This window comes from Oncorhynchus kisutch, unplaced genomic scaffold, assembly GCF_002021735.2.
Source record: "Oncorhynchus kisutch isolate 150728-3 unplaced genomic scaffold, Okis_V2 scaffold4018, whole genome shotgun sequence".
In the NCBI taxonomy this organism is placed as follows: domain Eukaryota; kingdom Metazoa; phylum Chordata; class Actinopteri; order Salmoniformes; family Salmonidae; genus Oncorhynchus; species Oncorhynchus kisutch.
In genome coordinates this window covers 73,980-89,400 of record NW_022265963.1, presented here as the reverse complement: position 1 = coordinate 89,400, position 15,421 = coordinate 73,980, and the positions used below count along the sequence as shown (strand labels likewise).

The window sequence follows — 15,421 nt, the reverse complement described above, 5'->3', positions numbered from 1 at the left end:
TACTTTGATATTACGGACGTTAACACACATTATGGCAGTGAAGTGTGACTGACTATAGCATTGACAGTAGAGCTGTGAAATATATAGCACAAACAATAGGACTACCTTTCCATGTTTAGACCAGGTTTTACTCTTACTGGGTCACTTGATAGAAATAGAATCCCTAGAATGGTAAAAACCCCTTTAGACCTTGTCAATTTGACTGGTACACTCATGGGAATGTCTGTTCTTGTCATTCTAACGCAGTGGTTCCACCTCCATCCCATTGCCAGCCCAATGCTAAACTGGATAAAACTGTACATTTCCACTCCACTCGTCCCCCAAGATGAAATTAGTCCCAATGGCTATCTCAGTGTAAATCTGCTGCTATAGTGACGCCGTAAAGTACAGCTCCTATAGGAATACTGTAGTGTAATTACGTTCCCCCACATTAGCATACGGTGGCCCAGGAGAGTCAAACTGAGCAGGGCCTCCGGCGGCACTTTGCCATATGGTTGTCTGGGTCTCTCAGGGCGATATTTGGCAAGGCTCTCGCAGAAGGTCAAATATCAAGTCGGAGGACCGCGCCAGTATTGCATCTATGCTAATTGCCCTCCTCCTCTCTCTCTCTCTCTCCCCCGCTCTGTCTCCCCCTTCTGTTTCTCATAGTCTCTTCCTTCTCACAATCTCTTTTTATCTGTTCTCTCGCTATCTCTCAATCCCTCTCCTGTGACCACTCCCCCCCCCCCCCCCCCCCCGAGCACCAGCTCTCTTAAGCATGCCAACATACACCCCCGCCCCTCCACTCCGTATCGAGCAGTCAGCAAAAACCTCCCAAATTCCTCATTACTCACGAAACATCCGCAACACACTTAGCTTGATTTGCTCCGAGGATGCATGATGAGTTGGAACGTGGGACGTGCACGCTCGCCCGGTGCACGCTCGCCCGGTGCACGCTCGCCCGGTGCACGCTCGCCCGGTGCACGCTCGCCCGGTGCACGCTCGCCCGGTGCACGCTCGCCCGGTGCACGCTCGCCCGGTGCACGCTCGCCCGGTGCACGCTCGCCCGGTGCACGCTCGCCCGGTGCACGCTCGCCCGGTGCACGCTCGCCCGGTGCACGCTCGCCCGGTGCACGCTTTAACCCACTGTTATACTATCAGAGGAGTGACTTGGGTAACTAAGGTTCTCTGTCTGCTCGTATTAGTGCAGTGTTGCAGATTGAGATGAGGTTTGGTTGGTTGGTTGATGTCTTTTTGAGGTGGTCTGTCGTGCGTTCTCTTTGGAAGACAGATGGTGTGGAAGAAAGATCTGGCTCAGGTGAAAATAACAGCTTTATTCCAACATTCTGCTTCCTGTACCTGCTGCTTTGGGAAAGGCCTATTCAAGGGCCAATGGAATAGTTTGACACTTTGCATTCCTGTCATTTATTAATATACTATTTAATATGTCTCGCTTTGCATTGAAAAAAAACATGTAATCGTCTTTATCAGCTGCTTAATAAGAGGCTAAAGTCATTTCAAGGACATTTATGAGACACTTCTCTCATAAAGCTTGTTAAAGGTGTCCTATAGCGGTTTGGTTATAGCACTTACAGGATCATTATAGAAGTACAACGTTACTTAACAGTGTGTGTGTTCAACACCTGTACTGTCTGCAGCCATTTTAAGACCTGGCTGGAGGATTTAAATCTCAACTGCTTCAAGTTCAAGAGCTCTTAATTGTTTAAATATTCATGACCTGTTAATATTTATTTACCATTTTATGAGTCTTTTTATTTGAAATAAAGATCTTAAAAGTATTTTGTTACTCGGGTGATACAGTATATCGATCTGATTGATCTTTACAGTTGTATTGCTACACTTAGTCATCATGGGTGTTGAGGAAATGTGGGGGTTGATATCCTGATGGTATCTGTACTGATAGGACTCATGGCTACTGAAAAGAGAAGGGTTCATCTGTAGGATTGGCCCGACTTTTTCATTCCCATAGCTGGGCTGCACTCGACAAGGCTTTTACTGCCATTATGCCCTTACTAGTAGATGGGTTAGCAGAAACATGCAACTCTTACAATTAAGACTGTTATTTAAGCAATAAGGCCCAAGGGGGTGTGGTATATGGCCAATTTACCCCGGCTAAGGACTGTTCTTATGCACGACACAACGCTGAGTGCCTGGATACAGACCTTAGCCGTGGTATATTGGTCATGCACCAACAAACCCCCATGGTGACTTATTGCTATTATAAACTGATCACTAACATAATTAGAGCAGTAAAAATAAATGTTTTGTCATAACCGTGATATACCATGGCTGTCAGCCAATCAGCATTCAGGGCTCGAACTGCCCAGTTTATAATATAGGATTAGTCATTGTGGTTTTGTTAAATTACATGTTAGAGCATTATTTTGGTATGATTCATAGATTTATGCGTAAAAGCCTAACTGTGTTTGATAAACATGCCAGAATATTGCTGTTGCACTGTGACTATTGCTGCTGCACAGCCGTCCATGCTAACACTAGTTCATCTGCTGCACTGTGACTATTGCTGCACAGCCATTCTGGCTAAAACGAATTCATCTGTTGCACTGTGACTATTGCTGCTGCACAGCCATTCTGGCTAAAACTAGTTCATCTGTTGCACTGTGGCTATTGCTGCTGCACAGCCATTCTGGCTAACACTAGTTCATCTGTTGCACTGTGACTATTGCTGCACAGCCGTTCTGCCTAACACTAGTTCATCTGCTGCACTGTGACTATTGCTGCTGCACAGCCGTTCTGGCTAACACTAGTTGCACTGTGACTATTGCTGCTGCACAGCCGTCCTGGCTAAAACTAGTTGCACTGTGACTATTGCTGCTGCACAGCCGTCCTGGCTAACACTAGTTGCACTGTGACTATTGCTGCTGCACAGCCGTCCTGGCTAAAACTAGTTGCACTGTGACTATTGCTGCTGCACAGCCGTCCTGGCTAAAACTAGTTGCACTGTGACTATTGCTGCTGCACAGCCGTCCTGGCTAAAACTAGTTGCACTGTGACTATTGCTGCTGCACAGCCGTCCTGGCTAAAACTAGTTGCACTGTGACTATTGCTGCTGCACAGCCGTCCTGGCTAAAACTAGTTGCACTGTGACTGCTGCTGCACAGCCGTCCTGGCTAAAACTAGTTGCACTGTGACTATTGCTGCTGCACAGCCGTCCTGGCTAAAACTAGTTGCACTGTGACTGCTGCTGCACAGCCGTCCTGGCTAAAACTAGTTGCACTGTGACTGCTGCTGCACAGCCGTCCTGGCTAAAACTAGTTGCACTGTGACTGCTGCTGCACAGCCGTCCTGGCTAAAACTAGTTGCACTGTGACTATTGCTGCTGCACAGCCGTCCTGGCTAAAACTAGTTGCACTGTGACTGCTGCTGCACAGCCGTCCTGGCTAAAACTAGTTGCACTGTGACTGCTGCTGCACAGCCGTCCTGGCTAAAACTAGTTGCACTGTGACTATTGCTGCTGCACAGCCGTCCTGGCTAAAACTAGTTGCACTGTGACTGCTGCTGCACAGCCGTCCTGGCTAAAACTAGTTGCACTGTGACTGCTGCTGCACAGCCGTCCTGGCTAAAACTAGTTGCACTGTGACTATTGCTGCTGCACAGCCGTTCTGGCTAAAACTAGTTCATCTGTTGCACTGTGACTATTGCTGCTGTACAGCCGTTCTGGCTAAAACTAGTTCATCTGTTGCACTGTGACTATTGCTGCACAGCCGTTCTGGCTAAAACTAGTTCATCTGTTGCACTGTGAACGTGTGCATCTAGTGTAGTGGAGCAAACGGGCTCGGCCACAAACCATACTGCTAATCCACGAGGAAGAGTGATGCATCTGATACTGGAGAGGAAGAGGAGGATTTAATCTCAGCACAAATGGTTTATTCCCTTTGCTACGTCTCAGCTCCCCCCCATTTAACTTATCTCCAGCAGTGCCAACAGACCAACCCAACACTTTTTGATGGTTATCGTTGCGTAGGTAATATTCTCTCTGGTTGAAGATGGATGTAGAAGGGGGGTGTTTGCGTTATGGCTGACGTTTGATGCAGGGAAGGCGGCCGAGGTTGTGTGTGTGTGTGTGTTGGGAGTGGAGCAATGGCGTGTAGGTGAGTGATCTGTCCGTGATGGCGGCCTTGGATGGATGAGGAGTAGGGTTATAAGCAGGCGTTGGGTGGCTGGTATATTGGCTAGAAGCGTCGATGAGATCTGAAGCACGCAAGTAAACACACACACACACACACCTCTCAGAGTGCAGGTGGTGATGGATTGCCGTACCTTCCAGGTGTGAGTCTCTGCAACGCCCCAATATTCCCTCAGAAGGACGTGACAGGCAGTATATAACCCATCAGTTAAGGCTGACTGCACCACTGCTGAAACGTCTTCCAGGCAGGGAGAACTGGGCTGTGTCCCAAATGCACCTTATTCCCTACTTGGTGCGTTACTTTTGACTGGAGGCCAATTGGCCCTGTTCAAAAGCGTTGTACTGTATAGAGAATAGGTTGCCATTTGGAACACAGCCGTGGAGAGCGGCCCAGAATCTGTGACTGGCTCTCTCTCCTACCTAGGCTACACTTTGGTTGGTTCTGACAGCTTGAGTTTCTTTTTCCCCCACATCCTTCCTCTTTACCTTTGTCTGCCTCCACTTAAGAGTGTAAAGAAATTCATCAAGGTGATTTCTTTTCTCCTCTTAACCGTTTAATTTCAAGAAGTTCCGACATGATGAAGGGGCCTATCTAGACAGTAGCAGCCTGCTTTGCCTTGATGTGGCGTTGCTGGGTTTCGTGGCAGCGGGAACCTTGGGGCGGAAAAAAAGAACCAAATTGTTTGACCTTCGCTTGTACTTGAGTTTCAGTTTGGGTTGCAGTTGTTACGGCGTGTGGAATGTGTTTTTAATTACAGTTGAGGGGCAGCGCGTTGGGAGAGACTGCTATCCTAGTGTCAACGAGCGGGTGCGTGTGTGTGTGTCCCCACGTGTGTATCTATAGCTTTGTGTGTGTGTGTTGTATTTTATTAGCAGAACACCAGGGCTGTCAGGATTGACTCCTCCAAAGGATTGCAGCAGTTGTTGGAAGGTGGCCTGGTTCCCAGTCAGTCTAGCCGTTAATAAATAATGGCTGTGTCAGGGTAACGTATGGATGGGGGCTGTGTGTTATAATGAGGCGTTCTGGAGCAGAGCACATCAGGCAGTCGAGAAGAACACCACTCTCCCCAGACTGCTATTCACTTCAGTTCAGCCTCCCCTGGTGAGAGTGTGGAGGGGAAGGAGGTCTGCCCAGTGACAATGAACTATGTGTGTCTCCTGAGAAGCTTCTGTCTGTCTCTCTGTGTGTGTCTCTGTCTCTATGTCTGTCTGTGTCTGTCTGTCTCTCTGTGTCTGTCTCTCTGTGTGTGTGTGTGTGTGTGTGTGTGTGTCTGTCTCTGTGTGTGTCTATCTGTGTGACTCTCTCTATGTGTGTCTGTCTCTCTGTGTCTGTCTGTCTCTCTCCCTCTGCTCTGATTTTTCAGACACTTCACACATTTTTCCCAGACTCTTTTTTTTCATCCCCAGCACAGTTTCTTTTCCTTTGAGTGAGACGGAGGGAGAGAAAGTAGTAAAGTTCCTTCCAGAAGCATAAAGAGAGAGTGTGTGGCCGAGCAGGGAGTTAGTACTGCTCAGAAATGGTCTGGCGTAATTACGGCTGAATTAAGTTTCATGACCGTAGCGGTGGGGAAGAGTGTGTGTGTGTGTGTGTGTGTTTGGGGAAGGGAAGGGGAGATTGTAAGAGAAGGTTAGTGCCAGACATGTCTCAAGGGAACCAGGGCACATTTGCAATCACCCCAAGTTCAAAAGGGTAATTTATTCACCGTCTGTGGTTAAAGTAGGGCTGCTCTGAATGCCAGTGGGACTCTTCCTCCTGGAAGCAGCCGCCGCTGCTGAGCCGTGTAGAGAGAGCGGGAGGGCGGGAGAGACGGAAGAGACAGTATTTTCATTTTCTCTCTCCTTTTTCCCCCTCTGTTGGTCTCTCCTAGATGTTGTTGTTTCAAGCCCGGCCCTGGGTGGTGTCTTTTAGCGCACGCCGGCGAGCACATTTCACTTTTATGCTCATTCGCATTGACGTGCGGGCGTTGATTGAATTTGAGGTGCTGCGGCGTGGCCCATTATCGTCCTCATCGTCTTGAGTGGTTTATCTCTGGACCCTACCAATGCTACACTCTGCTCTGTGTGACGCCTGCCTGCCGGGGGTGTGTGTGTGTGTGTGTGTGTGCATTAGACTGTGAATGTGAGAAAGAGAACGGGAGGAGGGATGTGTTTGGGTGCTATCTTGTGTGTGTTATCACAACAGCCCTGACAGACTATCAGATCAGGGGGGTTGATTATGAGTCAGCAGCCCTCTCCTCCTCATCATCCCACCTCCCCCCCCCCCCCCCCCCCCCCCCCCCCCTCTACCTCTCACCCCCCCTCCTCCCCTCCCTTTTTCAACCCTCCTCCTCTCACCCCTCCTCCCCTCCTCCTCAATCAGGACACGCCAGACTCCCACCATTAACTACACTGCCATGGCCAATCAGCATCAGCTGTCGTCAGGACCTCACTGTATCCTTCTAGGAGAGGAAGGCCAGACTAGTGCAAATCTATTTTTTTGGGTCGCATATGTATATTTAGCTAATTTAATTGCAGGTTGAGCGAAATGTTTGTGTTCCTAGCTCCAACAGTGCAATAATATCTAACAATACACACATTAAAAAGTAAAATAATGGAATTTAGAAATAAAGAAATATTAGGAAGAGTTCGGAGTATACATATATTTATACCACAGCATTGTTGAATACTTGTTTCTGATTGGCTAGAAGGGTATTCTAGTATGGACATTAAAACCAGATAACAGGACACCTTGAAATCAAGATACAATATGCGCTTACACATTCAGACCATACTCTCTACAGTCACAGAAAGCTAAACCAACAACTACACAAAACTACATTGTAAACGCAGGTCCAACGAGGACAAAAGTTAGCTAGTATTGATTTGTTTTTAGAGACACATTTTCTTTGAGCATCTGATGCCCTAACGTGGTGAGTGATGAACATTAATTCATTTCTCCGGTTCTCTCCGCCACTAAAACTGTCAAATCCTCCCACATGTTGCTATTTTCACCAGCTGTTTTCAGCAACTGATATTTTAGAATTCGATTGTCATATTGGCAAGTTTGCTACCAACAAATATTTAGCTAGCTTTTAGCGTAGTCTTTGATATCCAATACGGTCTCCTCGTAATTAACAGAGTTGACGAGTGTTCTGACGAGAAGGCAAGCTTTTCTAGCTATACCCGGCAAAATCAGGCATTATCAGCTCATTGTTATGGATGTATCCTAATGAAATAGAAAACAGCTACTTTGCTGTTATTCTGGCTGCAGATGTCGTGACTGTGTAGCTGGTTAGCAGCAAGCAGGGGATAAGAACGTTGCCACGGAGCAAAGAAAGAACAACTTGGTCGCGGGTATTGTACAGGGTAATGTACTGGGCGGAGGCCGGCTAGTGTTGACAATTTAACAGTCTGATGGCCTTGAGATGGAAGCTGTTTTTTCCAGTCTCTTTGTCCCAGCTTTAATGAACCTGTATTGACCTTGCCTTCTGGATGGTAGCGGGGTAAACAGGTCGTGACTGGGGTGGCGGAGTTCCTTGATGATCATCTTGGCCTTCCTGTGACACACCGGGTGCTGTAGATGTCCTGGAGGGCAGGCAGTGTGCCCCCGGTGATGCGTTGGGCTGACAACACCGCTCTCTGTAGAGCCCTGTGGTTGCGGACGGTGCCGTTGCTCTACCACGTGGTGATACAGCCCGACAGAGTGCTCTCAGTGGTGCATCTGTAAAAGTTTGAGGGTCTTAGGGGCCAAGCCAAATTTATTTAGCCTCATGAAGTCTATGATCAGCTCCTTCGTTTTGTTGAGGGGGAGGCCCTCACCTCCTCCCTGTAGGCTGTCTCGTTGTTGTTGTTAGTAGTCAGGCCTACCACTGTTGTATCCTCTGCAAACTTGATGATTGAGTTGGAGACATGCATGGCCACGCAGTCATGTGTAAACTAGGAGGAAAGGAGGGGGCTGAGCATGCACCCTGGGGGTCCCCTGTGTTGAGGATCAGTGGAGTTGTTGTTTACCTTCACCACCTGGGGACGGCCTGTCAGGAAGTCCAGGACCCAGTTGCACAGGGCGGGGTTCAGACCCAGGGCCCAAAACGCAATGATGAGCTTGGACGTTACTATGGTGTTGAAGGTTGAGCTGTAGTCAATGAACAGCATTCTTCCATAGGTATTCCTCTTGTCCAGATGGGATAGGGCAGTGTGCAGTGCGATGGTGATTGTGTCATCCATGGATCTATTGGTGCGGTATGCAAATTGCAGTGGGTCTAGGGTGTCAGGTAAGGTTGAGGTGAAATGATCCTTAACTAGTCTCTCAAAGCACTTCAGGATGACAGAAGTGAGTGCTACGGGGCAATAGACATTTAGTTCAGTTACCTTCACTTTCTTGGGTACAGGAACAATAGTGGACATCCTGAAGCAAGTGGGAACAACCGACTGGGATAGGGAGAGATTGAATATGTTCGTGAACACTCCAGCCAGCTGGTCTGCGCATGCTCTGAGGACGCGGCTAGGGATGCCATTTGGGACGGCAGCCTTGCGAGGGTTAACACGCTTAAATGTCTTACATCAGCCATTGAGATGGAGAGCTCACAATCCTCGGGAGTGGCCGTGACCCGCGTCAGTGGCACTGTTTTCCTTGAAGCGGGTGAAGGTTTTTAGCTTGTCTGGGAGAAAGACGTCGGTGTCCGCGACGTGGCTGGTTCTCTTTATAATCCGTGATTGTCTGGAGTCCCTGCCACATACGTCTTGTGTCTGTGCCGTTGAATTGCGACTTCACTTTGTCTCTTTGTCTCACTTTGAGACAGTTTTCCTGTGGTTTTGCTTGTCTGATTGCCTTATGGAGGGCATAACTGGACTGTTTGTACTTGGCCATCGTCCCAGTCACCTTGACGGGGTTAAATGTGGTGGTTCACAGCTTTGCACGAATCTGTCCACGGTTTCTGGTTAGGGTAGGTTTTAATAGTCACTATGGGAACACTTCCTCGTGAACTCAATGTTATTCTGGGGCAACCCGGAACACATCCCAGTCCGTGTGAACTCTGACTTCCTGTCTCCCCCATGTCCCTTTTTAAAGATATTTACATGAACTCTGTTGCTCTGCTTTAAATGTCAGGGCCTTTCCAGTTTGGGGGTTTGGAGTCATTTGTATTTTTCAGGGGAGTTGTGAATCTCTTCACTCGGTTAAAGTCCAACCCAGTAGTGGCTCACATTGTGTTCCTTACCTGTGTGTTATTGTAGCTGGGTAGTTATGCTGCTCTGGCGGCGTCAGAGTTCCAGTGGTGTTGACGTGAGGCTGAGCTGCTGCGTTACTCTGGCTTGATATGAGGTGAAACCTCAGTGTTACGCCGAGGACAGGGGAGCAACACTATCAGCCCTCCTTACCCTCCTTTTCCCTTTCTCTCTACTCTGCTCTCTCTCTCTGCTCTCACACGTTGTGTCATTCTGTTTCGTTTCTCCATCTCTTTCTCTCCCTCCCTCATCTTATTTCTCTTCTCCATTTATCTACTCTCCCCCCCCTCTCTCTCTCTGCCTCCTTTCTCTCTGGCGGTGGGTTGATGTAGTGATTTCGATGGGATGCTGTGGAGGCAGGCGGGGGAGCGAGGAGACGTGGAGCTGTGCTAATTGAGCTGCCTTTGTGCCTGGTCACTGCAGTGAGCCAAGGCAAGGGACCTGGGAGAACGAGGGAATCTGAGAACACACACACATACTCTGTCTCAGACACACAATGCAAGCAGCACTCAAGAGTCCCCACCGCCAAATAGATCGATAGCGCAGGACTTAACAAAACGGAGACATGGCGAACGCCCACATCAGGGTCATTATTGTGGAGAGTGGAGCATCACACTTCCATCCAGGGACTGATCAATGACCGAATGTATGGATCAACATAAACATCCTCCCCTTTACCCTCCTTTCTCTCACTGCCTCAGTCTTCTACCTAACAAACTGTCATGTTTCTGGACTAGGGAAGCTTATACCTTTTGCACACTATCGTGCCGACCCAAAGCAAACTGTGTTGGCTCCATCATGCCGACCCAAAGCAAACTGTGTTGGCTCCATCATTTATTTTAGCAGTGTCCTTTTTTTTAGCATGGTTCAAGCGACTTTGGTGGATGTGTAACCCGGCTAGCTCAGTACAGCATGGTTTGGCATGGCTCTGTCATGTCAAATGCCCTCTGGTAAAGTATCATGTTCTAGGAGTGTGGTGGTGGAGTGAGCTTCAGCACAGGGTTCCATGTTGCTTATTGTTTTTTTCTTGCTCTTAGAATGTAGATCCTGGTTATTGGACTAATACATTGCGGCACTCCCATCTATTTCTTTCACATTCTTATTTTGGGGTTTAATTTCAAGGATCTGCTCCTGGTGGAGGTTCTTTCCCATGGCTGGGTCGCTTCTTAATTACGTGTGAACATGGAAATGCGTCTCGTACTGCGGATTACTTTTAGGCTCCTCTCCCACTTCTCTCTCTCTCTCTCTCTCTCACACACACTCTAGCTGTCTGCTTCAGCTCTGTAGCTCTCTCTGTTGCCAAGAATCTCTGTCTCCCTTTCTCCACGTTTCACTCCAAATTTCACACACACTTTCACTCTTTCAGTTTGTATTAGCCGACATTATTCTGACACTCGCCTTCATTCATAGATAGTTTGAGACGTTTGTGGGAACCATGTGTTCATAACCTTCACAGCCTTGCTATATTCTCTTTCAGTATGTGACTTCAGCATTTGTTATAGCATGTCACGTTCTGATGTTGGCTAACTCTCTGTTACCTGCGTCTGGACCGGTTCCATTCTCCTGGATTCTGCTGTGTCCCGTCTTCCATTCCCACCTCTGTTCCAACCAGAGGAGAAGCTTTGAGGACATTCACTCATTTCCATGTTGTGATCTCCAGTATTTCATTGAGCCTTTTTGTATCGCCAACAGGCGACAGTAGCGTTAGCCTGCCAGTACAGGTGGGAAGTAGATGTGGGGGAATAGGTTCCTGTAAGTGTGGGGTTATCCTGCCTTTTAGCCCACTTGAAATAATGGTAAACAGAGCACTCAACCAAAGAGCAGAGAAAAAAACACCTAAAAAAGGTGTGTTAATTGAATAAATGAATACATGGTTGTGTTGAACCTTACTAATTGAATAATGTTGCCATAAGATGTACTTGAAATGCTTTCCTGGTTGGCTGACGGTTACACTGGGGGGCGAGGTAGTCTGTAAATTCCATTAACTGGGCCTGTAAATTAACCTACATTACTAAAGTGGTAAAGTGGAATTTTTTCAATTAGCCAGCTAAATACTGTAGGAATTTGTAGGAATGAAAAATGTATTTTCTAATTGTACAACTGCTTACTTTCTCTGTATACTGTAGGAATTCATACTGTAGGAAAGTGGTGTCTCGCGATTTAATGTATGAATCCTTCCCGTCTAATTAGTTGAGACATTACTGTGCCTGTGTGGGTTTTGTAAAGTGGAAAGGGGCAGGTGACATAACGGACCAGAGAGGTTATGATGAAACCATTGTGCGTCGTAACCCATTCTGATTGCCTCGGTTGCTCTAGTATTATTGTTTACACGACGTCAACCCTCCTGTTGCTGTGGCCTCTAAGACAACGTACTGTATTAGTGAGCTTCTCTCAGAATATATTAGAAGCTGTTCTACGATGTAGGCGATCGGGGGGGGGGGGGGGGGGGGTGTTGTAATTCCATATTTGGATGAGTAGGCCTGTATTCAGTGATGTTAGTGTTTGGCCGTATTGATAGAATTATAGCCTCCCTGCCTCTGCGTCATTGGTTCACTGACTGACTCGCTGGTACATCAATTAGTTGGTTGTTGTTACACAAGTGCTTAGCAGTATGCTTGGCCGCTAACCCATCACCTGGTTCACTAACACAGTGCTGGATCTCTACCCATATTCCCTCTTGAGGTCCGATCTGTGTGACTTTCTAGTGAAACACCTGTTTTGTGGTGGGAAAATGTGCATTTGCATCCTTGTTTATTGTTGCAATATGTTGCATTGTTACAATATAATGTTGTAATATAAAGTTGTGTACCTGGTATATCTCACATGGCAGTTTTGTTGACAAAATACAGAAGGAAAGTTGAATAAATTGTATGTTGCTGGATCTTTTGTTATATGCATCAACGGGTGATTGAATGAATACATAATTTGCGTACCAATATTTAAGCTCATCCCACGTAGGATTATATGACATACTGTATCATAGCACCAGAATTGGCGAGCTACTTGTTGTTAATGCAGCCCACATCTTGGTTATATCAGAGTACCTAGCCCTAAGACACTCATCCACCTCCTCTGTGAAGAGTCAGTGATTATACTCATATTGAAATATCACATTTCCTCTCCTCTCTTCCACTCCTCTCTGCTCAGAGTAAAGTGATTTTTTGTTTCAATCAGACACTACCGTTTCCATCGAGCTGGAGGGGGGGAAAACACACAAAAAACAGCTAATTGGTTATGGGGATTTCCGGGGACTCTTTTTCATGTTGTGAATTAAAAATGGTAGTTGGTTTCCAAAAAGGAAGTGGCTGTCACTCCAGTGTAGTGGGGCTGGCGCGGCCCCAAATTGAAATGACGCGCTGGTTCCCCCTCACTGCGGCTGGAGCTTCCCGTAATTAAACGCCTCATTGTTGCATCATGGGAATTTTGTGGTGAATATTTCATCATGGTGTAGTGATTATTTGGGTGTGGGTGTTTTTTTAGGGAGGTGGGTGGTAGGTACTGGAGGTGTCTTTAACCTTGAGACGCTCTTAGAGGAAATTAGACGTGGGGATAACTCTGGGTTGAAGAAGTGAGTGGTTTGACTGCTCAGCTGTTGTGGTCTTTCTACAAACAAAGTGTTCTTTGTGAGAGAAAATAAAGATTCTAAGGTGAAACCCGGGCCACCTCAGACAACATACAGTAGGCCTCCTGGTGCCTGGGCCTTGTATACTGTACTCACATTTTTTCTCCTTGGTTTTAAAATGCTCAAAAGAAGAAAGATACACTTTTCCTTTCGCCTTGGTAACTGTTGCTAACCGTTTGCCTTTGCTCTTTTCGTTTCTCCTACAGAGGACACCAGTCAACAATGGCGAGGCATTCCGGTGGTTCTTTTAGAGCGCCCGACCTTAGTGACATCAACACGCGGTCAGAGGTCCAGTTAGAACTCTGACATCACTGCAGGAAGCACTGGGGGTTCAGAGAACCCAAACAACCTCCCAGTTTTTAAACCAGGAGGCAGAAACTCTAAAAAGATGAAACGATAAACATTATGGTGTTGGTTTAACTCTGTCATTTCCTTTCCTGTGTAATTATTGTACCTTTTGACAGTATCATAATGTCTATTTTCGGTGTATATGAATGTGTTTCAGTGTCGTTTGGCTGTAAAGTTTACAGTCAATCTTATGTAAAGGACTCAATGGACAATCATCACCAATACGTCAACAACAAAGATGGCCGCTGCTGGGATTGATCATGTGATCGTCACACACAACCTTGGAGCAATAATCTTTAAAGTTGATTATTCTGCTTGTGTTTTCCCTTTATTTCCGTTTTCAAATTATTATATCGAAGCTGAATTATTTTTTATAAAATGTGTCATTTTTGTTTAATGCTTGCATTCCCTGTTTGTGTGTGTGCGCGCGCCTCTGACTGAGGGAAACTATAAGGTCCTCCTTGGTAAATGTGATGTATCATATAAGTGACGCACCATGCCAGAGAGAACGGCATTATTATTTAGATGCTTTCATTGGGGGTTTCTTTCAGTTTTTGTCCAGCGCGTTACGAAACAGGGCACATTGTCTTGTGTAGCGAGTTGTACTTTATTGGAAAACAAAAAGGAGCATCGTTGTGTTACAGTTACTGCACAAAGGGGTGGTTGTGAGTCAGACTGTTTCTCTTTGGTTTTGATACGCTTTAAAGATGCTGTTATGATTCGCTATTTCATGTAACTGTCTTGCCACCTCCTGACCATCCTCTGGTTTTTGTTTGAAATACAAAGGTCATCTTATAGGTAACACTATACTTAAATCCTGCAGGTATAATGCTTCATTACTTGTTTATTAGCAGGTATAATGCTTTATTGCTTGTTTATAAGCAGGTATAATGCTTCATTACTTGTTTATAAGCAGGTATAATGCTTCATTACTTGTTATTAGCAGGTATAATGCTTTATTGCTTGTTTATAAGCAGGTATAATGCTTCATTACTTGTTTATAAGCAGGTATAATGCTTCATTACTTGTTATTAGCAGGTATAATGCTTTATTGCTTGTTTATAAGCAGGTATAATGCTTCATTACTTGTTATTAGCAGGTATAATGCTTCATTACTTGTTTATAAGCAGGTATAATGCTTCATTACTTGTTATAAGCATGTAATGTCCGTTACAATGTCTTATGAGGTTTATGATATATACTTGCAGACTAAGTAAAGTGTTACCGGTTATTACACCCAAGCTGTCTAAAAGGGAGGTATTAATAATACTAGTAAAGGAATTCTGAGGTTAAATTAACATGATTCAAATGGAATATTAAGTCAACAGTACAGTTTACATATCTGACAACAGTTATATACATTATAACTGATATGTTCACTGTGAGTATCTGTCTGACTACAGTTATTCTGGAAGTACGGGACTTTCCATACCTTTCTCCTGCAGAGACCACAATAACAACAAATGTCTGTTGAGCTGAAGCAAGAAGTGAACACATTCCAAAAACGACAAAAATTATTCAATAAATGACTCATCGTCTTCAAAACCCTATTGTTGCATGTGTAAATGTGTTTTGGTTTTAAAGATTAACAAGAATTTGTATATTGTTGTTGTGATGCTTTTATGTGTTAAAATAAAAAAAAAGGACTAAAAACAAATATTTTGAATGTCAACGAATAACGCAACATTTTTATCCTCACATTGTACAATTAAATATTGGATTATGATTCACCTGCAATGTTTTTCCTCTGTCATTTGCTGCTGCTGCGAAGCATCACTCAAACAACAACGAGGAGAGGATATATAAACGGCATTGGTTGCATCCCTAGTCACGTCTCCCCCGGAATACTAAAATGTCGCATGGTGGAAGAGAGTCATTCCCAGAGGCAGCAGGCTTTAAAGAACTAGTGAAATCCCATGTGGTTTGTCACACTGGTAGAAGGAGGGGCGCCTGAGATGGCTTGTGCAGCCCGAATGATTTCCAGGTCCGGGGGGGGGGGGGTTGGCGAGAGTAGTGAGGGGGACAGTGGAGGAGGGGATAGAGGGGTGCATTCGGGTTTGCTGTGAATTACTGGGGTCGCTGAGGAGACGGTGGAAGATGAA

The 15,421-nt window shown here is 45.9% G+C and overlaps 1 protein-coding gene across 3 annotated transcripts in view; it reads left to right on the top strand.

Moving 5' to 3' along the window:
* Positions 1-15,032, top strand: part of LOC109882275 (CXXC-type zinc finger protein 4) — a 32,401-nt gene extending 17,369 nt beyond the window's left edge. For 2 of the 3 annotated variants that reach the window (XM_031821829.1, XM_031821828.1), the window contains exon 3: positions 13,178-14,226. In XM_031821829.1, coding sequence (XP_031677689.1) covers positions 13,178-13,222 — 45 coding nt within the window. In that variant the 3' untranslated portion in view covers positions 13,223-14,226. Of the gene's footprint in view, positions 1-13,177; positions 14,227-14,265 lie in introns of those variants that run through there. The other variant, XR_004209492.1, reaches the window with a different exon arrangement.
* Positions 15,033-15,421: the final 389 nt, after the last annotated feature.